General features: G+C 40.0%; 3 protein-coding genes and 1 pseudogene across 3 annotated transcripts in view; 2 read left to right on the top strand and 2 right to left on the bottom strand.

Moving 5' to 3' along the window:
• Positions 1-2,847: 2,847 nt before the first annotated feature.
• On the bottom strand, positions 2,848-5,027 carry LOC126586177 (CBL-interacting serine/threonine-protein kinase 20-like). The gene is made up of 2 exons (XM_050250886.1): positions 4,696-5,027; positions 2,848-4,514 (listed from the first exon to the last, which is right to left on the bottom strand). Exon 2 carries the CDS (start codon positions 4,512-4,514, stop codon positions 3,138-3,140), a length of 1,377 nt encoding a protein of 458 aa, XP_050106843.1. The 5' UTR covers positions 4,696-5,027; the 3' UTR covers positions 2,848-3,137.
• Positions 5,028-10,767: 5,740 nt separating this feature from the next.
• Positions 10,768-11,993, top strand: LOC126584539 (CASP-like protein 5A1; annotated as a pseudogene).
• A 3,406-nt stretch (positions 11,994-15,399) lies between these two features.
• LOC126584540 (FBD-associated F-box protein At4g13985-like) lies at positions 15,400-17,252 on the top strand. Its single transcript, XM_050248890.1, has 3 exons — positions 15,400-16,443; positions 16,887-17,074; positions 17,195-17,252. The coding sequence occupies exons 1-3, from the start codon at positions 15,400-15,402 to the stop codon at positions 17,250-17,252; spliced, it is 1,290 nt and encodes a 429-aa protein (XP_050104847.1).
• Positions 17,253-20,313: 3,061 nt separating this feature from the next.
• LOC126586169 (protein MALE DISCOVERER 2-like) overlaps positions 20,314-25,988 on the bottom strand; it is a 48,693-nt gene continuing 43,018 nt past the window's right edge. Inside the window, exon 15 of the transcript XR_007610761.1 lies at positions 20,314-20,402. The gene's annotated coding sequence lies outside the window, so the exon portion shown is untranslated. The remainder of the gene's footprint in view (positions 20,403-25,988) is intronic.

The following is a 25,988-nucleotide window of genomic DNA, read 5'->3' on the forward strand; positions in this document are numbered from 1 at the left end:
TTTGGTTTTTTTTTTTTAAAACAAAAATGGCAGCGGCATTTTTTCTTTTGAAAGTCATCCATCATCTATACTATAAAGAAGTGTGTAAAAACATGTTCTAAATAGTATATCCTCATCCATCAGATACCCTACAAGAACATGGGTTCAACAGAAAATATGGATTCCAAAATATTCTAAGTAAGCATGATAATCATATAATAAGGTAAATCCAATTTACTCACCAAACATTTCATAAAACGTGCTCATTAAATCATGCTTTTCATGTATGCATTTATACTATTAAAACATGCATTTTAGAAGGGGTACACTCACAGATATTCTGTCGTCATAGAGCCATACAATATAGGAATGACAGAATTGTCGCTAATATTCACACCTAAGCACATAAAGGATACAATCAACAAAACTATACTCAAATGATTGAATTTGGGAAAATAGATGTTATAAACGGGTCCAGGACGTCGAAATTAGCCTAGAAGGGGTCCCAGATGAAAACTCGAAAAAGTCAAAAAGTCAACCGGTTGGCCCTAGGGTCCAAGGGTTTTGAGCTTTGGTTTTAAAGCTCAAGGGTTTTTTTTTTTTTTTTTTTTTTTTTTTTCTGGGGTCAAAGGGCCCATGTCCAAGGGTCTAGTGGGTTAGGTTCCAATGGGTTGGATGCAAAGGGCCGAAGGCCTAAGCCTACATAGTCCTAAGGCTTGGGTCCGAAAGGGTTTAGGGTTTCCAATTGGGCTGGGCATTGAAGCTTGGTCCGATTGTTTTTTGGTTAATAAAATAAGAATAACAATAATTAAAATTAAAAAAGGGTGGGTGTAAACGGGCCTAAGGTCCAAGTTCTATACACTGCCCAAAGGGCCCTGGTTCGATGGGGGAAAGGACACCGGAGCTTCCCCAGCTTCGGTCGACGGCAAACTACTAGCCTATGGTGAAAGAGATAGGGTGAAGGTTAGGAGGCTGCCACGTGCCAGCGTGAGGGAGGAGGGAAATCTAGATGGAGGGTCCGGATTAAATTAGGATAGGGGACCAAATTGTAAAAATTACATAACTTTGGAGAAAATGTAACATTACATAATAATTTTGGGGAGGGGTTTTACAAGCGTTTTGTTTAGGAATTGCCAATATTACTTTAACAAGTAGGAAGCAGTGAGCTGCTTAGGTTTAGGGTTTAAGGTGCCATGGCCGATCCACAAAATGGACTTTTTACGTGTTTAGATTTAAGAACCATATTTTTCAACAAGGGGATGCTTGGGTTACATAAAACATCCTTTTCCAAGTTTTGTGTGTGGAAATATGGAGGGAAATATAGGAATAAGGGACATGTGGATAAGAATACGTGGTAGGATCGAACACCAACTTGATAATCAGCGGTGGACTTTCAGTATTTCAGATACTGTGAAGATAATGTTTTCTGATAGCAGTTAAAGCTTATATTCTTTACACAATTAAGGAAAAGAAGCACATATAATCACATGGATTAATTGGACGTTGAATGGGTTAATCTTTTCTCTAATGCAGCCAAATCTTTTGCTAATCCTTTCCCACGTTAAATGGCAGCCGATCACAAACCATTTGGTGTCCTTGTGATGACAACAATGATGTAATTACGTGTGATTAAGGGCAAAGGGAATTAGGCTAATTAAGCACTGTTTACATGCCGTGAACAGTAGATATTTATGTTGGATAATGACTAAATTTGATAAGGTGTATTTCTAGAGGGAGAGGTCTCGATTTGCTAGTTAAAGTAACAGACGGTGATGGTTCTGTGTATCCTACCCTCATACCTAATTACAAATCACTTATAAATCACTGGTCTAGCATTTCGGTTGATTTGGTCATAAATTAGCTTATCAACTTGTTTACTGTTTTTTCAGGAGAGATTCTTGAATATAGCAGCCCTCTTACAGAGGAATTACTGTGTGCATACGGGTTGTCCTGAGTGATATAAAATTGCAGAAGATTCTGATTTTGTATTATGGCCGCACAAACATACGTGATCCTTTGGTTAGACACAATACCTCTCTTGTTGTAGGGTTCTTTTCTTTTTGGTTAAAGACATCGAAAATTCTAGAGTACAACCGAGATATATCAAAATATTAATCTCTTTCACACACATGACTAAAATTCTAACATGATAGTACTTTAAACGTGGTTGCACATTTGCCTTTCTGTACTTTCTGCGGGAGCTGTTTTGCTTAATTTTTTCAGGATGAGTTGTGGAAAAACAGCAAAGATGGATATCTGTTATCCTCATTCCCTAAATCATTTCACTCCAAAAGTTTAAATTGAAAGAAAAACAAGAACAGATATAATTAGTCCATAGCTTGCTCTTTAAATATGCAATTGAATACCCAAAATTTTGCCCTTTTGGTGCTACAAGTTTAAACTAGTGATTCTATATAGAGTAAATTGTAGCAATGGTCCCTGAATTTTACTCAAATTGGAGCAATAGTCCCTCAACTAAAAATCCATTACCATTGGTCCCTCAACTTATCAAAATATGTAGCTATAGTCCTTTTCATTAATTTCTTCAAAATTTTGTCAAAATATGTTATGTTGGAATAACCATTTATTTAATTAGGGTCCCTCAACTCATCAAAGTGTGTAATTATGGTCATTTTCGTCAACTACTTAAAAAAATTTGTCAAAACGAGTTATGTTTGAAGGACCATAGCTACAATTGGGATAAAGTTAAGGGACCATTTCTCTAGTTGAATTAAAATTAAGGGACCAAAGGTAATGTATTTTTAGTTGAGGGACCATAGCTGCACGTTTTAATGAGTTGAAGGACCAATGGTAATGGATTTTTAGTTGAAGGACCATTGCTCCAATTTGAGTAAAGTTCAGGGACCATAGCTAGAATTTACTCTTCTATATATCATCGATCAATCTGCTACATGATTGCACATTTTTCAGAACATGCATCCTGCACCGCGCTCAGTCTTCAGTTGTGCACCAGATGACCAGACTAGTAATACCTCCGTCTCTCCCTTTACAAATTGATCTCGAATTCGAAACAAGTACAACATATAAAGCGGATTAAAGAAGAAAAAGACTGAAAAGATTAAGAAATAAAGATGAAAACGCATTGAAGACACAAATTAAGAACAAGTTTTAGATAAAAATAAGCACTTCCTTTGTATCTAAGAAACGAGTTCAGGCGCTACTACTGGCGGTGGTGGCTGTTGCTGCTCTGTTCCTTGCCAAGTCCATACTATATCCTTAAGAGAGGGTTTCAAGTCATGGTCACAGAACTCCATGTATTCCAATGTGTCCCCAGCCGTTTTCTTCATCTCCACGACATGAAATGAAGGCGTGACCTCGAAAATCTCAGCATCGATGCCTAGCTGCCCTTTCCTGCCTTCCTTGCTACCCTGCAGTTTAAGGGTTCCATCTTTTTTCATGCATTTGAACCTCTCCGTCTGTGCTATGGCTTCGAATTTTGAAACAATTGTCGCGGCTGGTTTTGTGCTCGTGAATCGCGCCTGTGGTCTGTGATTCATATCCTTCTCAAACAAACCGGATAGGTCAAAACCTGGTGAGAGAGATATGATGTCGAACGCATTGAAACATGTTGGCCTCATGGAGCTTGTTCCTGCTCCGCTAGCATTACCTTCTCCAGCTGAATGACTTGTTGATGCAAATGCCTCATGGACGTCGCGGATTGAGGTGCTGGGATCACACGGAAGGGCTAAAGGCGCTTCGATTTGTTTAAACCCCTTCTTGAACCAACTATTCTCCATGATCTTGTCAACACTTATTCTTGAGCTTGGATTTGGATCAAGAATCCTCGAAAGAAGCTTACTTACTTCTGGGGGAAACCACTGAGGGCTCTTGAAGTCTCCTCTGCTGATTTTCCTATACATTTCCATGAGATTGGTGTCATGGAATGGCAGGAAACCGGCCAGTAGAACAAAGAGGACAACCCCACAAGACCATGTATCTGCCTTTGCGCCATCATAACCTTTCTTGTTTATTACCTCCGGTGCCACATACGCTGGCGTTCCACACGTGGTGTGGAGGAGGCCATCTTGTCCCCTAGACTCCCACAATGCGCTCAATCCAAAATCCGAAACTTTGAGGTTTCCATTCTCATCCACCAAGAGATTCTCTGGCTTGATGTCCCGGTGATAGACCCCTCGACTGTGGCAGTAATCAACAGCCCCAATCAGTTGCTGAAAGTATTTCCGCGCCACGTCTTCCTTGAGCTTCCCTTTGGCAACCTTGTCGAAAAGTTCCCCACCTTTCACGTACTCCATGGCAAAGTAAATCTTGGTCTTGCTGGCCATGACCTCAAAGAGCTGAACCACATTCGGGTGCCTAACAAGGCGCATCACGGAGATTTCCCTCTTAATCTGATCAATCAATCCGACATGCTGCACCTTCTCCTTGTCGATTATCTTAATCGCAACGCTCTGGCTGGAGCTCAGGTTTCGGGCATGGTAAACCTTGGCAAATGTCCCCTTTCCAAGCAACCGTCCCAGCTCGTACTTGTGCATCAATATGTTTCCTTTTTTCATCTCCATACTTTTTTCTTCGGATTTTTTTAAAACCATGCCTCAAAATTCACCACACAAACAGCTGATGGTGAAAAATGAAACAAGATTAGTAATATATGTACATGCAATCAAGCTTCACTCCTTGATGCAGTAGGGTATATACATACATGCTCATATTCAAACAATTTCTCGTGCGGCCGGCCTAATGATCGATGAAAATGTTTTCCGAAAATCGGAGGAAAGTAAGGACCGGATCAAGGGACACAAGGAATTTCAACTCATGCATGCCAAAAGGCAGGATGAGGAAAATCCCTTGTGGAATGCAATCAGAGCACAAGGAGTTCAACCCATGCCAAAAGGCTGCATCCTGAAGACAACCTTTGTGCAAGGACAGACCGCACTGCGAACATCCTTGTAATTATGCTTCCAAAAACGTCTCTTAATAGAGAGACACCCTCCGATTGCAATATTATTCTGTTTTTGCAAAAATAGTAAACAAGTTTGGTTGCTCTTTATGCCCCGTGCTCAAGGACTGGAGTCATTTGGGCCTCTATGTATAGAAATAGATCCTTGGAGAAATTACTATCATAAGAAAACGATAATTCAACAACAAATTACTATAAATAGCCAATACACCAGAATTTTACTCTCTTTACATTTGTAATTTTGGACACTTAACCTTCTATAATACGATAAATCCAAACTGACATGTTGTATGATCCGCGATAGTCTGGACTAATAGTTGAGCTTAAAACTCCACCAAATATCATTCTTATTTTTGCCAACTAATATCCTCAAAATAAAAAAGACAATGTTGGTAGGATATCCCTAATTTGTTCACAAACTGATTAACGGAAGCATGTTCAATCAGGGTGGTGCAGAACAATGGACCACAATTCAACTCATGCCAAGCAGGATGTCCACGTGGGTGCCATGTGGGAATCTTGTGTGTGGCCCACATAGCTTACTATTGGCCACAAAATTGATGCTGTGGAGGAAGAATTAAGAGAGCCCTATGGAGATAGGGTGGTTGTAAGAGATGGTACAAGTTGGTCCACAAATACATGGTGCCAGATGAAGTGAGTTCAATCAATGGTCTGACCAAGGAACAAAGGGTTGCACTAAATTTCAACCACAAAGTCCACTCTATCCACAATAGGTTGTTTTCTTGCATCCCTGTGTCTTATATATCTTCTTTGCCTAGAAAAAAACTCGAGGAATATTTTGCCTGATCGTGATATCACTAATTCATATATTATGGTATAAATGAATGATATAGTTAATTTTGTTCACTCCATTTGGGAATGACAAGTGGTTCACATTTTTTTTTATCATTTTATAGTACCCATCCAATTAAGCATGTTTTAGTTTACAATCAAACACTATATCTAATGATATTTTTTCTCAAATTGTAAGTGTGAGATTATGTTGACTCACATAAACGACAATGACTATTTGGTATTTGTGTTGAGTATGAGACTAGTTATAAGCATGGACGGAGCCAATGAAGGCATACTAGGGGCATATACCCCTACTCAAGTGATTGGTTTGTTAAGTTACAGACTATAATTATATAATATAGTAATATACACGCGTTATATTTGAAAAAAAATATAAGTATCTAACATCCAACATATCTTCATATTGTATATACTTCATATCAATTACTATATGAGCAAAAGCACTCTTTTTCTATAATTCAAACTGAAAAACCTCTCTCACACGTAATCATGTATTAATATTTTTCTTATCACTCTACCACTTTCCAATACTACACTGAAATTTTTGTAACATTGGAAATGTGATACATCATCATTTGAAAATCATTCCTATTATCTATTGGGTAGCTATACTATAATAAGGTTTTTTTAGTTAATTTTCGGGTTGCCCCCACTAGAAGAAATTTCTAGCTCCATTCCTAGTTATAAGATCAGATGCTTAAATGTTTATCAAGAGATTTTTGACCCAATGTTTATTGAGAGATTAGGGTGTCATTGAGGGCCAAGGATTTGTTGTCCCTAATTTCATGTCTCATTTGTATCTCCTTATTAGTTTTTTGACATGTGTCTCTCCACTTGGCTCTAAAATTAACACCACTAACAATTTATATATAACTATATTAAAAAAAAACACTAAAGAATTGCAGAAATCACCATTCAGGCCCAAATCCCCTGCGGGGCCTCCGCTTATCACATCCTACCGAGCCTCTTCTCCTCCATCAGGCCGTTCACGCCCAAATCGCAGTTCGATCAGCTCTTCGTATTAATAGGTAAATGGCAGCAAATCGATTTTTAATCCTTCTATGGCTGCAAATGGATGTTTAATCCTTCTATGGGCAGCAAATCATTGTTTAATGGGGGAGTCCTAATTAGTTCACGCCCAAGTGTAATCCTATATGGCAGCAAATTGACCTCCAATCGCAGCCGCTCATCTCGCCCCTCAGCGATTTGAAGTGGTTTGAGAAGAATCTCGGACAAGATTAAGACATTGAGGGTGCGTTTACTAATTCGTAATCAGATTGAGGGGAATTGAATTGAGGATGAATTGAATTGAGGGGAAATTGGAATGAGCTGGAATCAGAATTAGATTCTTGTTGAAGTTGTTTACCAAAATTGTCTGGAATCGGAGTAGAAATAATATTGATTTATATAAACTGTTTACTAATTCATATGAATCGGAAGAAAATCTAATATAATTACTAAAGTACCCTTGCTTAACTAATGTATTTTATTTGCTAATTATTTTTAGTAAAACTTTTACTCTTTCATTTTTTTATCTTTAGAGAGATTTTTTAGTACAAATTTAATATGAAATAATATTTTTTTAGTACAAATCACCCTAATTTATATCCTCTTCTCTCTCTCCCCCCTCTCCCCAGTCTTTATCAGCAGCCGCATGATACCCACCACCATCCTCTCCAATACCCACCACTACCACCGTCTCTCCTCCCTCCCTCCTCCCCCATCCTCTTCTCTCTCACCCTCCACCGCCTCAACTCACTCCCCCTCACCCACAAGACTCTCCTCATCGCCAACCACGTTCTGCTCCTCTTACTATGCGAAGAAGATCAGCACAACCCGCAAGGGTTGCAAACAATATCCCTTGGTTCGTTCTCCCCCCTCCCCCCATCCCAATATTACTTTGAAGCTTGAGGGTATTACCGGTACAAAACTTGGATTCCTGATGAACACAATTTCCAGGAATCCAAATCCCTCCTTTCACCCAAGAATCCCACTTCGGCCTTTGCAGGAATTGAATTCCTGATTTTATGCGGGTCCCACTAGTTTTTTGATTCCTGAAGTTTTGGTAAACACTTGAATGAATGGGGATGTGTGCAATTCCGTTTCCTATCATTTCATTCCCCTTTGGTAAACATGCCATGAAGGTGGTCGTGCAAGGGAAGGAAAAGGTTCTGGAAATCAGGGGCTTTGGCGACGACGGTGAGGACGAGCATGCATACTTTATTTGACTGTTCGTTTTTGGGTGTGGTTGCCGGTGTTTATTTGACTGTTCATGTTTATTTTTTTGTAATTCTGTGGTTTTTTTTTTCAATTAGTTATATATAATAATTAACGGTGTTAATTTCAGAGTTAAGTGGGACACATGTCAAAAAACTAACAAAGAGACATAAAGGAGACATGAAATTGCGGACAGAAGATCCTCGGCCGTCACGGAGAGATCTCATCAGTCAATGATTGTAACATCCCACATTGCCCATGAGAGTGATCCTTAAATGTATATTCTCATCCCTACCTAGCACGAGACATTTTGGGAGCTCATTGGCTTCGGGTTTCGTAGGAACTCCGAAGTTAAGTGAGAAGGAGGTCAGAGCACTCTCAGGATGGGTGACCCACTGGGAAGTTGCTCGTGAGTTCTCAAAAATAAAACCATGAGGGAATGGTAAGCCCAAAGCAGACAATATCGTGCTACGGTGGTGAAACGGACCCGGGATGTGGTGGACCTGGGTTGGGATGTGACAATGATATTACTTAAGTAAATATATATAGTTGAGACCATAACCCACTTATGATATAGCACAGGCAAAGCTAGGGTTTTGATAGTGCAGTGCGGATAGAGTATTCAAGCACTTTGTGTATTTTGTTCGATCATTGTCTTTCTTTATTGTTCCCCACTTCTTCGTTCTTGATCAGTTTAAGAAATCCTTTCATGATGTTTAAGAAAAAAGAGCCCTTAGAAGCAAAGCAGACAAATAAAATTCTCAAGAAAGCAAGAAGAAAGGCAAGAAGATCAAAATTGAAACGCCATGGCCTCCCTAATCGACAACACATCCGAATTACCAGACCTTGCCATTCGCCGAATCCTCCAACTCCTTTCCAATAGACTTACCGTTCGGGCCACTATTCTTTCCTAGCAATGGAAGTGTATCATCTTTGGTCCCCATGTTAAATTTCGACGAGGAAGAGCCTGAAGAGCTACATAATGTTGACAAGCTTCAACACGGTAAATTGTTCCTTGACTTCGTGAAAAATGTGTTTGAAGCACCGTGAGACAGATACGTTCTAGATAGGTTTATACTTCGAATCAGAAATTGCCGGTGTCTTCCCAAAAATATGAAGAATTCTCAATGCCCACGTGTTAAGGTCATCGATAAGTGTTTGAGTTTTGTTACTGAAAGAAAATGTTAAAAGAGTTTGAGATCAGCCGAACGAGTTTTTTCAATGTGCATGAACTCCGCACACACAGGTGGCTACTACTTATCCCATACTGTTCTCAATGCAAAATCTTTAACTGTTTTAAACTTGAAGAGCGTGGGCATAAAGGATAAATGTACTATAAGTCTTCCATCTTTGAAATCTATGTCCCTTGAAGACATGCGCGGACTGGGATTCTCCCACTTGGTTTCCGGGTGCCCTGGCATTTGATATTTAAAGTTAAAGCTATGAATCTTGAATTTTTAGATTTGGTAGGATGAAAGTCGTAAACACTTTCTGTTCAGAGTCGATCTTGCCTCTTTTACGTAGCACTAAGGAATTTAGAGTTCTTAAACACTGATCTTCGAGATAGCAGATGGTTAAAGGCTTCAATTCAAGATTTCCCTTCCTCGAGAGCTTGCTATTATAGGATTGTTGCGGCTTCCTCAAACGTATGAGTATCAACTTGTTCTGTCAGCATCTAAAACGTTTTGTATTCATTTGTGGAGGCAGTTCCACCATGGGTGTCACAATTGATACGCCAAATCTCCTTTTAATTGGATTCAATGGTTATTTGACTTATTTGAAGAACAACTTTAGTTGTATGAATTTTCCAAAGTTATGTGAGACTACAATCATACTTGAGGAGACGGCCTCTCTCTCTTCAGCGTTCCATACAAATGGCATCATTTTCTGAGCAATTTTCTTGCAAAATTTGATTGCCACAGAAAAATAACCGTATATGCTGATAATCCTAAGGTATACACACGTAAGTAAATGTGGTACAAATAACATTAGTTATTCTTTTGTTATTGATTTGCATTCTTTGTTGTGTACACTTTCATCTTTCCAGAAATATTGAGACAGAAATAATCTCAACCATTTCCTAGCTAGTCTCCAAGATCTTAAGGTAATTTCAGTCAACTCCCCAACGGTGGTTGAAGAATCTGTCTTAACGGACACCTTGCGTTGGATGGCTCCTTGTCTAGAGTTTCTATCAGCAAAAAACACTTACTCCAGAGGGATGCTAACTGAAAAATCCAGAGAATTGGGGAATCGGGTGGTCGAAACTTGAAGATACGGTTCGTGTGACCAGTGGAAAAACTAGTGTTGGTGAGGCCGAGATATAAACTAGAAGGTGAGAGTATGTACTATGCTCGTACAGCAAAGGAGGTTTCTTGATTTCATGCGAAACACATTGTCATATTGGAGAGATTTTTCACTGTGACGGAAACACGGGATAGTACACCATGTATTACTATACAAATTGTGAGATATATGTGTTAAAATGTCAATAACTTAAAAAATAAAAATTTCCACCATTTATATAAAAACACAATGTACTACTTGTGTTTCGGTCACAATGAAAATTTTCTCGTGATATAGTGGTTAACATTATTACTCACACGAGGATTAACATATCAAGTTTTTTTCTTCTTAATTTTTTTATACAAACTGTTTGTACCATACTTAGGGCCTCCGTATTTAGACCTCGTATAAATACTCGGGGGACTCAAATGTGATTATGTAATAAATAAAGGGGCAAATATGTAATAAGTGAGGAGCCCTTATTCTATAAAAGGACCCCTCACTCTCCTCATTAAGAGAGACCAATTCTTAGGCCTGAAGCCCCATCACCCTTTCAAAGCCTTACTCTTACATTACAGAGGCTCTCCCCCTCATAATCCTCTCAGAGAAACACAATATCAGTGTGGACGTAGCCCAAACATTAGGGTGAACCACGTACATCTTGTGTTCTTTACTTTCTTGCAGATTCATGGTCGGATTTACATTGTTCCAAGACCCCTCTGGTTTTGTGCATCAACATTTGGCGCCTTCTGTGGGAATCGATACAAAAAGTTGTGTCCGTTCTCTTTCATTTTTTCACCTCCACCGTGAATCTGTAGAAACCAAGAACCCAAATCTTTTCCAGAAAACCCCCACAAACAGCAAGCCACCATGTCATCTCCTCTCTCTTTCTCTCTATTCGTTTCTGTATCTTCAGAGAAAAGAACTCTCCCTCTCTCTAAAAAAAAAAAAACTCTCCGGGACTCTTACCCTCTTCATCACCTTCCTCAAAATTCCCTTTTTCTTCCACATTCGACTCTAACTTCATGGTTTCATCGAGATCACTTTTGTCTCTGTAGAGTGGGTGTGCAGAGAGATTTTGTAGAGTTATGTACGTGAGCCGCCCGTTGGTCCATCCGGTGGAGGCCCCGCCTACGACTGACGTGGCGGCCCAGAACGCCCTCAGAGTGAGGATGAAGGACGTCCAAGGCATGCCTGGCACCCCCGATGGGCTCGCCATGCGTCTCTGCCAGCTCTGCTTTGCCGCGCCTGGCACCCCCGGTGGCTCGCCCTGGGTCTCTGCCAGCTCTACTTCACCGCGCCTGGCACCCCTGGTGGGCTCGTCCTACGTCTCTGCCAGCTCTACTTCGTCGCAATCTCTCTCTCTGTCATGGCCACCACCTCCGATTTTCCCACCGTCGCCACCTTCTGCTACCTTGTTGCTGCTATTAGCTTGCAATGTGTGTGGAGTTTGTCAATGGCGATTGTTGATTTGTATGCTCTTTTGGTGGGGTGGAGTTTGCATAATTGCAAGGCTGTGTGTTTCTTCACCATTGGAGATGGGGTCAAGCATCTAGGTCTGCAGGATCTTGGCGGTCGGGCTCTCGTCGAGGAAGAACCTGTGTTAATTCGACAGTGTTGGCGACAATTCGAAGGTGAAGGAAGTGATCGAAGCCTTGATCCAACCGCACGGCCAAGGACCTGCGCACCCGGAGCTAAAGAAAGAAGAGAAAAGAGACGTTAAGAAAATCTCCCTCATCAGAACCATCCCTTATTCTGATCACCAGCAGTGGTGGTCAACAGACACTATTGCGGTGGTGACTGGGGGTAATAGGGGGATTGGGTTTGAGATTTCGAAGCAGCTTGCGGCACATGGAGTTATTGTTATACTCACATCCAGAGACCGCAGTGTGGGGCTTGAAGCAGCTAAGGTCTTCCAAGAAGGTGGCCTCAATACATTTCGCCATCAGCTCGATGTGCTAGACACGGCATCCATCACTGAGTTTTGTGACTGGTTGAAAGAAAACTACGGTGGGTTGGATATTCTGGTGAGTGATCAGATTTTGGATATTATTTGTTTCATTCAATTCCCGCAACCTCATCGAACCGTTTCTGTCGATGATGCCATCAGAAATGATGAGTCTGGATGGCTTTAGTCGACCACCCGTATGGATGGCTTTTGTCGACCACCCACATGCAAAAGCAAGGAGAAGAAAAGAGAGGCTTCCCTCTCCAAGAGCACATGCTATCCCACTACAAGGTCCCAACAATAACCAGGCCGAAAGCAGAAAGTGAAAAGAAAAAAGAAAAAGAAAGGCTGCATGTGAGTATGTCTGTAAATGAAAAGAAAAAGCATGCATTTGTCCCTCAGTCATCTCAACCACTCCCATAAAAGCAAAAACAAAAGAAGATAAAAAGAAGCAGACATAATTGCGGTGGTGATGACATTATGGGCGTGACCCATTAAGCAGAGGGTCAGATTTATTTGTGAATGATGTAATTTATTTTTCTTATCTTTCGGAGACATCTGTATAACCCTATCAGAGGGTAATAATAAAAAAAACGGCAAGCCCAAAATAATGGGCTGGAATGTTATGTGGAGAGCGAAGGCCCATATGCCCAAAAGAACCAGGCCCTATGGCTCCGAACTTATTCGGCACCTTGCCACTATTATCACCAACCAGGTGATCAAAAGTATGCCCAGTACTCCAAAATTATTCGGCACCCTGCCGCTATTATCACAAACCAGGTGATCAAAAGTACGCCTAGTACTCCAAAATTATTCGGCACCCTGCCACAATTATCACCAACCAGGTGATCAAAAGTAAGCCCAGGACTTCAAAATTATTCGGCAACCTGCCGCTATTATCACCTACTAGGTGATCAAAAGTACGTCCAGTACTCCAAAATTATTCGGTAGCCTACCGCTATTATCACCCACTAGGTGATCAAAAGTACGTCTAGTACTCCAAAATTATACATGAGCATCACTCATGTCAATCATACATAAACATTCATGAACATCACTCATGTCAATCATACATAAACATTCATGACCATCATTCATGTTAACATTCATGAGCATTACTCATGTCAACATTCATGAGCATCACTCATGTCAATCAGCTTTGAAAACTTCACTTACAGAGCTCCAGCTTCGAGAGCTCCAGCTTCAAAAGCTTCATTTACAAAGCTCCAGCTTCAAAAGCTTTACTTGCAAAGCTTCACCTATAAAGCTTCAGTACAGGGTATACAAATACCGCATCCGAACAACCGCCACTTCGGCCCATACATGGATTCAATTTAAAGTCTCCAGCCAACAGACCCTATTGACTGAAGATTTGGGGGACTACATTATGTACCATATATTGGGCCTCAACTGAGCCTCATGAAAAATATTTGGGGGACTTAGCCCATTATTCATGTACTGAGGAGCGAGCCCTTATTTTATAAAAGGGACTCTCTTACTTTCATTAGAGAGCACCCATTATTCATGTATTGAGGAACGAGCCCTTATTTTATAAAAGGGACTCCCTCACCTTCATTAGAGAGCATCATCACCAGCTGAGCAATCGCCTCGCCGCGAGCATCACTCCTAATTCATGTACTGAGAAGCTAGCCTTTATTTTATAAAAGGGATTCCCTTACCATCATTAGAGAGCATCGCCGCCTGCTGAGCAACCGCCTCGCCACAAGCATCAACTCTAGCCCATCATTTTTTGTATTAAGAAGCGAGCCCTTATTATATAAAAGGGACTCCCTTACCTTCAACGCCACAAGCCGAGCCAACCAAGGCAACATAAGCCACAAGCAGAGCAGCCTTGCAACATGTGCTACTTCTAGTTGAGCATCATTTCAGATTGAGTACCGCCTCATATCGTGTATCAGTCTTAGATGACATCTAGTTACTTCGGCCCACACATGGATTGAATTTCAAGTCTCCAGCCAAAAGACTCTCTTGACTGAAGATTTGGGGGACTACTGTTTGTACCATACTTAGGGCCTCCGTATTTAGACCTCGTATAAATACTTGGGGGACTCAAATGTGATTATGTAATAAATGAAAGGGTAAATATGTAATAAGTGAAGAGCCCTTATTCTATAAAAGGACCCCTCACTCTCCTCATTAAGAGATGCCAATTCTTAAGCTTGAAGCCCCCTCACCCTTCAAAGCCTCACTCTCACATTACAGAGGCTCTCTCCCTCATAATCCTCTCAGAGAAATACAATATCAGTGTGAACGTAACCCAAACATTGGGGTGAACCACGTACATCTTGTGTTCTTTACTTTCTTGCAGATTCACGATCGGATTTTCGTTGTTCCAAGACCCCTCCGGTTTTGTGCATCAACACAAACGATATTATACACTAATTAAGTTTATCTAAATTTCGAGAAATGAGGTTCGAAACTTTGGTGCATAGGAATGAGCACACTACTCTAGCCAATTTGGCTAAGCCCAAATCTTCAAATTATTAAAAAAAATTCTTTCACAGCTATATGCAAATTAGTTATTTGGTTTTTGAACAAGTTGTACTCCTTATTGAACATGTTATGGTATTATGACGTTTAACTAACAAATAGGAACTAGAGTGATATGAACGTAAATTACTATATTAGATCATGAACCTCCTTACACATATTGATACAGTCCTATTTGTTAGAAAATATTAGTATTTGGGTTTTGCTTGTTAGTTTAGGATTTGGGCCTAGTCCATCCGAGTTAGGGTTTTTTAGGTTTAGTTCTCTATAAATATTGCTTGTAATTTAGTTTGAGAAATAATTAAGTTAGTCACAATGTAGTCTCTTAGGGTTTTGTAGCCGTTTCGGCATTCTTGTTTGTTTAATAATATTCCTATTATTTTGTTAATCTTGTTCATCGAGCACTCATGATATTCAACTCTATTAAAATTCAACTTTATATTAAAGAGATTAGCATGACTCCTCAGCATCATGTAATTCTTAATTCACATCTCATAAGGATTCTAGATGTCGATGAAATATATAGGGCTCAATATCCAAACTTATTCATGATTAAGCCATAACGTGCAACAAAAAAATTTAGCCCTACAAAATATTTCAATCTACTTTATTCGGAGTCTTGATCTTGAAGAAGATGAGCAAAGAAACAGCAAGAAGATCAAAGGCAGAACGCAAGGAAGACAAAACAGGTAGCAACAACGCAAACATGGATAACAATCTCAACATGGAAGACAAAACGCAAGAATATCAAGAACAATATGCCGCCATGGTCAAAAGTACACCCGAGTTACCTGATCTTGTTATCTGCCAGATTCTCCAACTCCTTTCCACCAGATATGCCATACGGGCCAGCATACTCTCCAAGCAGTGGGAAAGGGTATGGTCTTTAATTCCCTTATTAGATTTCGACGAGGAAGAGCAACATGGTGATCATGTATTTCAACATGATAAGTTCGAATATTTCGTGACAAATTGTTTGAGGCGCCATGAGAAAGATCATAAGCAAGAATACTTAGATAAATTCAGGCTTCGTACGAGATACTATGGATACGAAAATCTCATCAACCAGTGCTTGAGTTTTGCTATATGGAAAAAAGTTAAACAGTTAGATTTGAGCCTATATACAACCCATAACTTGTCCTATCCTCTATACAACTTACCCCATACGGTTCTCAACGCAAAATCCTTAACTAGTTTGAACCTGGAGTCTGTGGCAATAAGTTGGGGTTGGGGCTTTCAACATGTAAGACTTCCTTCTTTGAAATCTATGTCCCTCAAAGAAGTGCTCGTGGACGAGTTTGCATTCGTCAAATTGATTTTGGGGTGCCCTTCAATTGAGAGTTTGTCAATTGACTCATGTGGCGGCTTATCGAGGGTTGATGTTTCAAGTTCCAGCCTAAAGTCTTTGGAAGTAATAAGGGGTTTCACAGAATACGAGCTTACAGTAAAAGCTGCGAATCTTGAATCTTTTAGATTGGGTGATAGTGTTCATCATGTGAGCGGAAACGATGATTTCAATGAGAGACGTGGTACAATTATTGAAACTCCAAAGCTACGTTCTTGTGAGTTCATTGGTTATTGGCAGACTGGATTTTCTTTGAATGCTCCAAAATTATCTGAGGCTACCATCATACTTGGGGACAGAGCGGATTCTTATTTCAACACATTCCCGCACAATCCTAAAATGAGAAATTTTCTTGGTCAGTTTGACTGCTCCGGAAAAATGAGCTTACATGTTATGGATGCTGAGGTATTTATATGGCTTAACTATTAAAATGCCCCTTAAATTATCACAAAAATATCACATCTATCCGATGGCATTTCAACTGTATCACAATCCCCCATGAACTTCATTCCGTATCTCACATTACCCTGTTCGTCAACTCCATCCATTGACCGTTAACTATTGATCTATTATATCGACCTGATAACAATAATATGACAAATCGATGACATATTGACTGTCCTGTAATCAAAATTTAACGAGTCAATGGATGAAGTTCACGAACTGAGAGAGTGATTCAGTTGTAAAAGCAGGAGTAAAGTGATATATTTATGGTATTGTTCACGGGGTATTTTATAAGTAAGCCTATTTATATATCAATTCTTTAGTTCAAACACTCCTCTCTTATTATTGTCTATGTGTTGTTCCAAGTTGTAAAATCGTTACTGATGTTGTGAATGGAATGGTAGACGATCATTGTTCCAAAAGAACTCAGAAGGAGCAGTACTACCTTGTTTCCACCCCTACCTAGTCTGAAGAATCTTCAGGTAATCATAACTTCTCCAACGTTGGTGAGCGACTCCACCTTGAGGAACTCCTTGCGTCGGATGGCACCTGCTTTGGATCGGGAGGGTTTATCAATTCAAAAGAAATCTTGGTAAACACAATTAGTTTTGAGGAAACTATCAATTAAAGGTAAACACCTGCACTTTTTAATTACAACCAAATAAAAAACCTTGTTTGTTACTGTTTTGACTAGAACTATTTGAATTTGCAGTTGGAGGTTGCATGTGAAAGAACTTATAGACTTGTGCGACGGCAATTTTGTTGATTAATTAATCGGGGACAAACTCCGAGACTTTTAATCATTTAGATATTTTACATGGATTCCAAATGTGTGTTTGTTTGTTTGCTACCCACTTATTATGGATGGAACACCCTACTAATCTAAGTAGTTTAGAGCGGGCATAAGTGACCTCACAACACCATATAGTGGTGAATATAATTCAAACATCATCTAGGTAATTTTACTAGTATGTGTAAAATTATCAAAAGCTAATTATTTTGGAAGTATTGTGTACTCTTTTTTTTTTTTTTTTTTCAGAGATATTACGTACTCTTCTTAGTATATATAGGATGACTTAGTGAGAGCTTTTATTCTGCGAGAAAAGGTTGATCTTCGACCTCCATTTGTTGTGTACATATTTTTAAGCTCCATTGTCAGCTGCAAATTCAACAATGATTTCTCTACTGTGAGGTGGCTTTGGACGTTGGTCGTGATCAAAACTTCTTCCCAATTACGGACCTTGCTATCCACCAAATCCTCAACGGCTCAAACTGGCTAGCTAGCAACAAGATCAAAAACAAAAAGCTTGTATTCATGTTGATGTTATTTGGAACTAATAGCATTAATCATACCATATTCATGTAAAACAACAAATAACTGGATCAAAATATTGTCAGAATGATATGAATATAACCAAGGCTTTTACATCTGAAAGAGGATCCGATCGAAAGAACAATTTCAAATGTAAAACTTGAATAAAGGCTCTTACTTAGTAGTATCTTATACTAATTTATCAAACTAAGGACATGTGTAGGTCTGTCATAAAAGGAAACTTAGGCGCGTGATCGCTTGGGGGGAATTCGTTTAAGTCTGGTAAAAATTTAAAAGGCTTCACTTGGAGTTTTGCATCTTCATCCGAAGCAGCAGCAGATAGATCGTCTCCTCCGCTGAAAGTATACCCTCTAATTACTTCCTCATCATTATGAGGTGATCCAAGATATTGATTGGAATCGCAATCACAATGATCCCAATCAATACCTGTGGTTCCGAGCCCCCCATGTTCATGTTGATCAAGATGGTTAGTACTTGTTTCATCGGGTACTACTACTACAGCTGCTAATTCTTCAACATGATCATCACCATGTTTAGGAGGATCATCTTGGTTCACCTCTTGTTCCCAATCGGGTCCTTTATCATGTTCATCATAGTATTCTGTATAATTTCCAGACGATGAACATGGGCTCATTAAAGCAGCGGCTTCTTCGACATGATCTTGCTTTTCATAATCTTCATCTTGATCAGAGTCATAAACTTTATTCAAATCAAGACAAACCCTCCTACGCTTACTACGGCTCTCACCACCATCACCAACAACTGCCAATTCCAAACCCAATTGGTCATCACGGTAGTCATCTGCGAGTCCGACGTGGTTTATGAAGTCAGAACATCTCTTTCGCTTACGACGACTCTCACCACCACCACCACAACCAACTTCCAATTCCAAACCTAAGCTGCCATCATCGTCATTCACTGCGAGTGCAACGTTGTTTACGAATTCTGAACCTCTTTTCCACTTAGGACGACTCTCACCACCACCACCACCAACACCAATTTCCAATTCCAAATCCAATAAGCTTCCATCATCATCATCATCTACAAGCGCAACATGGTTTACGAAGTCATCGGAACATCTTTTTCCCTTGCAACGTTTCTCACCACCACCACAAACACCAATTTCCAATTCCAAACCCAAGTTGCCATCATCGTTGTCTTCTGCGAGTGCTACATCGTTTACGAAGTCATCGGAACATCTCTTTCGCTTGATCACGTTGGACCGTGCCTCTTTGTGACCTTCCTCGGGCATCTCACGATGATAATTGTGATCTTCTTCTCTATCTGGCGGTATGGCCATGTCTGTGTTTGAAGACTGTCGCTGCTGCTTCTGCTTGGTATTGTAAGTTTCCAGGGTTTGTGATGATCGATTTGCAAAGTTCCCTTTTCCCTGCGTATTTTCTGTAGGTGGAGAATTGCGAAAACAAATTTAGGAAAGACTATGGACTAGGTTTCGAGCCCAAGATATTATAAATTATTTATTTCGTGTGAAACAAGCGACCCAAAACGGGACGCCCAATAAAATTGTGTGAGTTCGGATTTCCTCATGCAAATAAAAGGAAAGTTGGCCCATAAACACTGACTTCAAATAAAAGGAAATATTGATTTTTTTTTTGGTACTCTTTGGTTTGCTTCTAAAAGTGCTTTTTGATCGATGTGCTTTTAAAATTACTAAAAGCATTTTTAGAGAAAATATTTTTTGGTTCCAAAAGCACTTAAAGTGCTTTATGCAAGAAGCACCAGTTATGTGCTTCTTTCAGGAAGCACTTTAAGTGCTTTTCAAGAATTTACTTGCATTTTTACTAAGGATTGGTTCCAAAAACATTTTCACCAAAAACGCTTTCATTCATTTTAAAAGCACATCCAAACGAGCAAATTTTTTCTCTCATATAAATGCATTTTGGAGAAGTATTTGCTAGATGTTATTTTAGGAAGTACTTTCAAGTGTTTTGGTTTTTAACAAAAAATTTAGGACTCGTTTGGAAATTCTTTAAATAACTGATTTTTAGAGAAATTGTTTTTGGGTTCGACAAACATTTTAAGCACTTATAACTGGTGCTTCTTGCAGGAAGCACATCCAGTGCTTTTCTAAGATCCACTTGCATTTTACTTAAGAATTAGTTGTAAAAACATTTCCACCAATTAACAAACACAACCATTAACCCTTTTGAGTTTGAAGTAGGGGGCACGATCTGAATTGGACTGGTTTAATCCCAAAAGGACGATCAACCTAATTACAGAAAATCAACCAAACCAAAACACTTATGTCTTTTCTTTATCAAGACCAAACCAAAATCAGCCGGCCTGAGCGGTTGGTCAGTCGGTTTGATCGGTTCGGCCGCATTGGTGATGGTGGATCAATAGAAGACAAATCTGCAGAACAAAGGTCCACCCTAAAACCCTGAATAATTGAAAATGGTAGAAAGGTTTCAACCTATGTAGAACAGAAGATTCACAAACTTATGATTTATAGGGTTTGCATCCCCACACTTCGATCACAAAAATACATATAACACATATAATATCTTTGTATATAAAATGAAGAAGTTAGGGCAACAACAACAGCACACCAGTAAAAGAATACCACCTTTTCTGTTATATAACACAGAGAACAAGATTGGAATGAATCATAAGGACACATGAACAACCAAGAAAACAAAAAGGGCAAAATGAGGATTTTCTTAATACAAGGGCTTTAGCTATGGGGAAGGAACCTATTCTTCTTCTTCTTCAGCAATTTTTTATTTTATTTTTATACAATGAGAGAGACTTTAAGACTTTTGGCTTACAACACACGACACGGAGAAGAGAGTGTTGCGAGTTATATATTAGTTAAAGTGTAAATAGTAGTTTATTGTCCCACATTGGTGAAGTACATATATAATGCCAATTGTAACTTCTATATATACTCTACTTTGTAGATTAATGAATATATAAGAAAATCTCAAATATTGTCATATATATTTTTGGTATTTACCATGTTTAGTTTAATATGGCATCAGAGCAGTTCGCTTTTGGTGACCTGTGTGCTTTAATTTTGTGTCCACATTTTTCGTGATTTCCTTCATGAAAAAAAAAAAAAAAGTGAATAGTGTCGCGCTACAGTACAACACTTACTACAGCCGTGATTTGCTTGTGAATAGTGATCCTCTACAGTACCGTAAACAGTGATTGCTACAGTGCTGTGAATAGTCTCTGCTGCAGTGCCGTGAACAGTGATTGCTACAGTGTCTGGTAAATTGTTTTCATTCTGCTGCGTATCTTTTGTGCCTTTATTGTTCGTGATTTTGTTCAATGGCTCAATATAATCATATTATTGTTATGCATCTTGGTGGAACAAATAAATGGATAATTGATACTGGGGCCACTGATCAAGTGACTAGTGACCCTAGAGTGTTTGATGAGTTATGTGATTATGTTCGTGATCCGTATATTACTAGTGCAAATGGAGCACTTTCCCCTGTGAAGGGTGAAGGCACTATCTCTCTGACTCCAACCTTATCATTGGTTCGTGCTTTACTTGTTCCTGATGTTAAGTGCAATCTTTTGTCGGTTGGAAAACTTCTTGATACCTTATATTGTTCTACTCACTTCTACCCTACGTATTGTTATTTTCAAGACATTTAAACTCAGAAGATAATTGGTCGTGGTAAAATAATATGGGGTTTTTACATCTTGACTATGAAGGATACTGTTGTTTCCGGTTCAAATAATCATCAAGTTTTAAGTGCTAAAGTGGATGACAGACATAAAATTTGGTTGTGGCATCGACGATTGGGACATCCATCATTCAGTTATATGAAGCATCTATTTCTTTCTTTGTTTCGCACTTGTAGTGATTCAGAGTTCAAGTGTGAAACATGTTTCATGGCTAAGAGTCATCGTGCTTCCTTTTCCGTAAGTGATTCTAAAGCCATTTTGCCATTTGATTTGATACATTCTGATGTGTAAGGTCATGTTGTTTTAGCTGTTGTGTTTTTGTCAATCGTGTTCCAAGTAGGGTTCTTGATTTTCAGACACCGTTTGATGTGTTACAAAAACATGTTTCTCTTGTTTCTGTATCAAAGCTTCCTCCGAAAGTGTTTGGGTGTATTGCGTATGTATATGTCTACTCTTATCAGCGGAGTAAACTTGATGCATGTGCTCTCCGGTGTGTCTTTATTGGGTATGCTAACAATAAAAAAGGCTATAAGTGTTATCATCCTTCGACTCAAAAAACTTATATTACCATGGATGTCACCTTCCATGAGGAAGTTTCATATTTTGTGAAGCCCTCTTCCAACTCTCCACTTCAGGGGGAGATGATGAGTGAAGTGCAGATTCGAAGAGATGGTATGGATGATGTGTTACAGGCAGAGTTGGGAACATAACCTATTATGTTGCGTGATATTGATTAGTTGGCTACAGATAGTGATCGGTCACCTGTTGACACGCCCCGACCCTGATATTCCCCAAATACCAAGATAGACACGTGCTGGCTGACACCCGAGGGTGATGAAAGCCATTAATTGATACAAAAGCTAAGAATAAGAAATAAATAAGGGTTATGAATTTAAAATACAATGAATTAAAAATTTAGGAATGTGTTCAGAGCATACAACTAACTAGAGTTCTAACAGAATTAATATAAAATTTAATAAATAACGGATGCGGGTCCTACACCGAGAGGACTCGAATATGCCAATGCGAAAGCATTGACGTTGGGATCGTATGTCTCGATTCTAAATCCTGAAAGGGGGTGCAAAACAAGGGTGAATGGACCAAGTTCATATATATACATAATACAAAAACAATTATGAACATACTAACCCTCAGGTTTATATATAATGAAAACTACTAACATAATAAGTGATAGGTTTTCTGAAACTCTAGCATGCAATAAAACATCTCAACAGGTATAACGCGGAAAACATCATATAAATCATCGCATGTATCATTTCATAGATTGTCTCGTAAGCGCGATGTGTTGCTAGTAAGATCACTGAAATAAATATAACTCCCGGCTCTATGCCAGCACCGTGGTCTCTGCGCCCGTAGCCAGAGATTACCAACTCCCGGCCTAATGCCTGCTTCGTGTCCCTCAGCCCGTAGCTAGGGATTATTTCTCCCGGCCTATCTGCCAACACCAGATCCTCGCCCCAGGCAGCATAGTGTCAACTAGGTACGCACAAATAGTTACGCCTCTAAAAAAATAACCACTTCATAGTATAAAGTCATCAATCATCTATACTATAAATAGGGGTTTCTAAAACATGTTCTAGCATCCTATCGTCATCCATCAGATAGTCTACCAGTTCATGGTTTTTATAGAAAATACAATATATTAAAATATAGCTCAATATAGGCCAACAATTAATTCCTCACCAAAAACACGAGACGAAAATTAACATATTCAATAAACATGCTTAACATAAAATCAAATCATAAACTCGCAAGGCATGCTATTCATTTATGCAATTGAACTATAAAATCATGTAATTTTAGAAGGGGTCCACTCACAGTACTTCGTCATCGAAAAGTCACGTAGTTAGCGAAGACAGAAACGCCACTATAATTACCCCTAAGCACATAAAGAGTCTAATAAATAAAACTATATAATAGCAATTGAATTTGGGAAAAAGGACATTGGAAACGGATTCAGAATGTCAAATTACCTTAAGAAGGGTCCTGGATAAATTTCGTAAAATGTCAACAGAATATCTTTAGAATATTCCAAAGAATATTTCCTGGCGGAATATTCCACATAAAGTGTTTGGGTTTAGCTAATTAGGTGGGCTAGGTTTAGAGGAGAGGGCTTAGGGCCCTAGTAAAAAAGGCCTGAAGGCTGTAAGCCTAAGGGTTTTGGGTTTCTAGATAAAAAGGCTTAGGGCCTTAGCTAATTTGGCCCAAAGGCCTTTAACTTAAAACAATTAATAAAATAAATAATAAAACTGAAATGGGTTTTGGGTTGGGCTCGGCAGGAAAGGCCTAAAGGGCTTGGGTTTGGTGGGTCGCCGGACGCAAGGATGAAGAAGGCCGAAATTCGGCCAGAAATCCACACCAACTTTAAATGGCCATAACTTTGCCAAAACTCCACAAAATCGAGTGATTCAAAAATGAAAGTTGTAGTTCTCGAAAAGACAAAGAGAATGTCACATGATGTCTAACTTGCCGTGGTTTGGCCTGAAAATGCCTCGAAAGCCTCGGAGGTCACCGAAAACTGGGTAAGATTTAAATGAGTATAACTTTTTCAGTACTTAATGAAATTGAGTGAAACAAAAAGGAAAGTTGTAGTTCTTAGCAAGACGAAGAGATTGATACCTTGCACGCCGGCCAACTCGTCTTGGTTTGGCGGGAAATTTCCTCGAAAGTGGCGGTCTGCGTCGGAGCTGATGTACGGGGCTTCGTGGTTCGACTTCCAAGATGCCAAGACTATGGTTGGGTTCGTAGCGGCGAGATAAAGATGATGGTGATGTTTGTTGGTAAGAAAAACCCTCGGAGGGGTTGAGATAGAGAGAGCCGAGAGAGTGTAAGGGAGAGTGAGGGAGAAGAGAGAAAGAGGAAGACTTTTCAAAAAAATAAAAGAAAATAGAAAGGGAACCGGGGGACAAAACAGGGCGGTGGGACCCTTGGGCACACCATTTAAGACCCAAAAATCATTTTAAAAGCAAGATAATATCAAACGTAGTGAAAATTAGGGCTGGGCACGGGCCGGGCCGAGCCGGGCCGGACCTAATTTTCAAGGAACCGGAGGTTAAAAGAAACGGGCCGGGCCGAGTCGGGTACATCAGATTTCATTACAGGAATCGGACCGAACCCGACCCTTTTGAAACGGGCCGATCCGGGCCGGGTCCACCGGTCCTTGTTTTTTTTTTTTTTTTTTTTTTTGCGAAACCGCTACGGAAAGGACTCCAGAACCATCGCCATGCTGCCTTCGTCGTCGCACCACAGCTTCTCCACCGAGCCCCGCGCCGGCACCGCCACGTTTCTCACCATGGCCAACATCCTCACAAGCAACACCTCCTCCATGCTTTCCGACTCTGGAGGCACCTGCTCCGTCTCAGACTGCATCCCTCTCCGCTCTTGAATACACACACACACACACAACACACATACTCAGAAAATGCATACAGATTTGCACCAAAAAACAAAATCAATTAAAACATAAAAATAAATAAAAAATTTATAGCAAAACCCATAAATGATTAGGACAAATTTTTTTACTTTCTTTGATTTCTGGCCTTGTAAGCAAGAAACAATCTTGTGGGTATCTTCCATAAACTTCTTCTTGCCTTTGGAGGCGGAGACCCCAACTCCAATCCCGCCGAAGCAGACGGCTCCATTTTGCGGGATGAAATCCCGAAGCTTCTGGGTTTTAATTTCTTGCAGGACGTTCGAGATCTCAATCATCTGGGATGTCGTCGAGGACTCGAGGAGGACAATCGAGGTTGCAGGGCCATCGTGGTGGTCGCCAGGGCCTAGACTCGCAACGGCGGTGAAGTCGGGGTGGTGGATGAGGTGACTGACGGAGAGTGGCGGAGTGTTGGTGGAAGAACCGTGAAGGGGACGACGATGGGGTGGTGATGGTGCAGCGGCAGTGATGGGTGACGATAGTGGTGAATCAGTGGTGGTCTGCGAGGAGAGATAGGAGTGGGAATAGAAAGAGGACGGCTAGGTGAACTTAAAGAGAGAGAGATCAATTTTTTATTTTTTTAATATGTTGATGCAATTAGTGGTGGTCTGCGAGGAGAGATAGGAGAGGAGTGGGAATAGAAAGAGGACGGCTAGGTGAACTTAAAGAGAGAGAGATCAATTTTTTATTTTTTTAATATGTTGATGCAATTATAATTATGAACTTGTAGGACTTTTGTAGCTAATAAGTACAAGTAGGTGCGAAAAGTGGGGTGGGTGTCTGACAATGTTCTCAGTTCTCGAGAGTGAGAACTCACGGGAAGCCTTGGAGAGTGAGACAGTGATGTTTTTAAATTGGGATGTTACCCAAACGGGTCCTCGGGTACCCGTTTTTTTATTCTTCTGGACCCGGCCCGCCCCTAAAATTCTAAAGCCCCGGCCCGGCCCGCCCCGTTTCTCTTTTTAAAAATTAGGAACCGGCCCGTACCCGCCCCGAACCTTGATTACCCGCCCCGACCCGCGGTTCCTATACCCGTTTGCCCAGCCCTAGTGAAAATACAAT

The sequence above is a fragment of the Malus sylvestris genome, chromosome 10 (genome assembly GCF_916048215.2).
Source record: "Malus sylvestris chromosome 10, drMalSylv7.2, whole genome shotgun sequence".
In the NCBI taxonomy this organism is placed as follows: domain Eukaryota; kingdom Viridiplantae; phylum Streptophyta; class Magnoliopsida; order Rosales; family Rosaceae; genus Malus; species Malus sylvestris.

Coding starts and splice junctions, on each gene's coding strand:
- LOC126586177 (XM_050250886.1), bottom strand. CDS start 4,514: ATGAAAAAAGGAAACATATTGATGCACAAGTACGAGCTGGGACGGTTG.
- LOC126584540 (XM_050248890.1), top strand. CDS start 15,400: ATGGATAACAATCTCAACATGGAAGACAAAACGCAAGAATATCAAGAA. Junction 16,444..16,886: donor TACATGTTATGGATGCTGAG/GTATTTATATGG, acceptor ATGGAATGGTAG/ACGATCATTGTTCCAAAAGA. Junction 17,075..17,194: donor TCAATTCAAAAGAAATCTTG/GTAAACACAATT, acceptor TTGAATTTGCAG/TTGGAGGTTGCATGTGAAAG.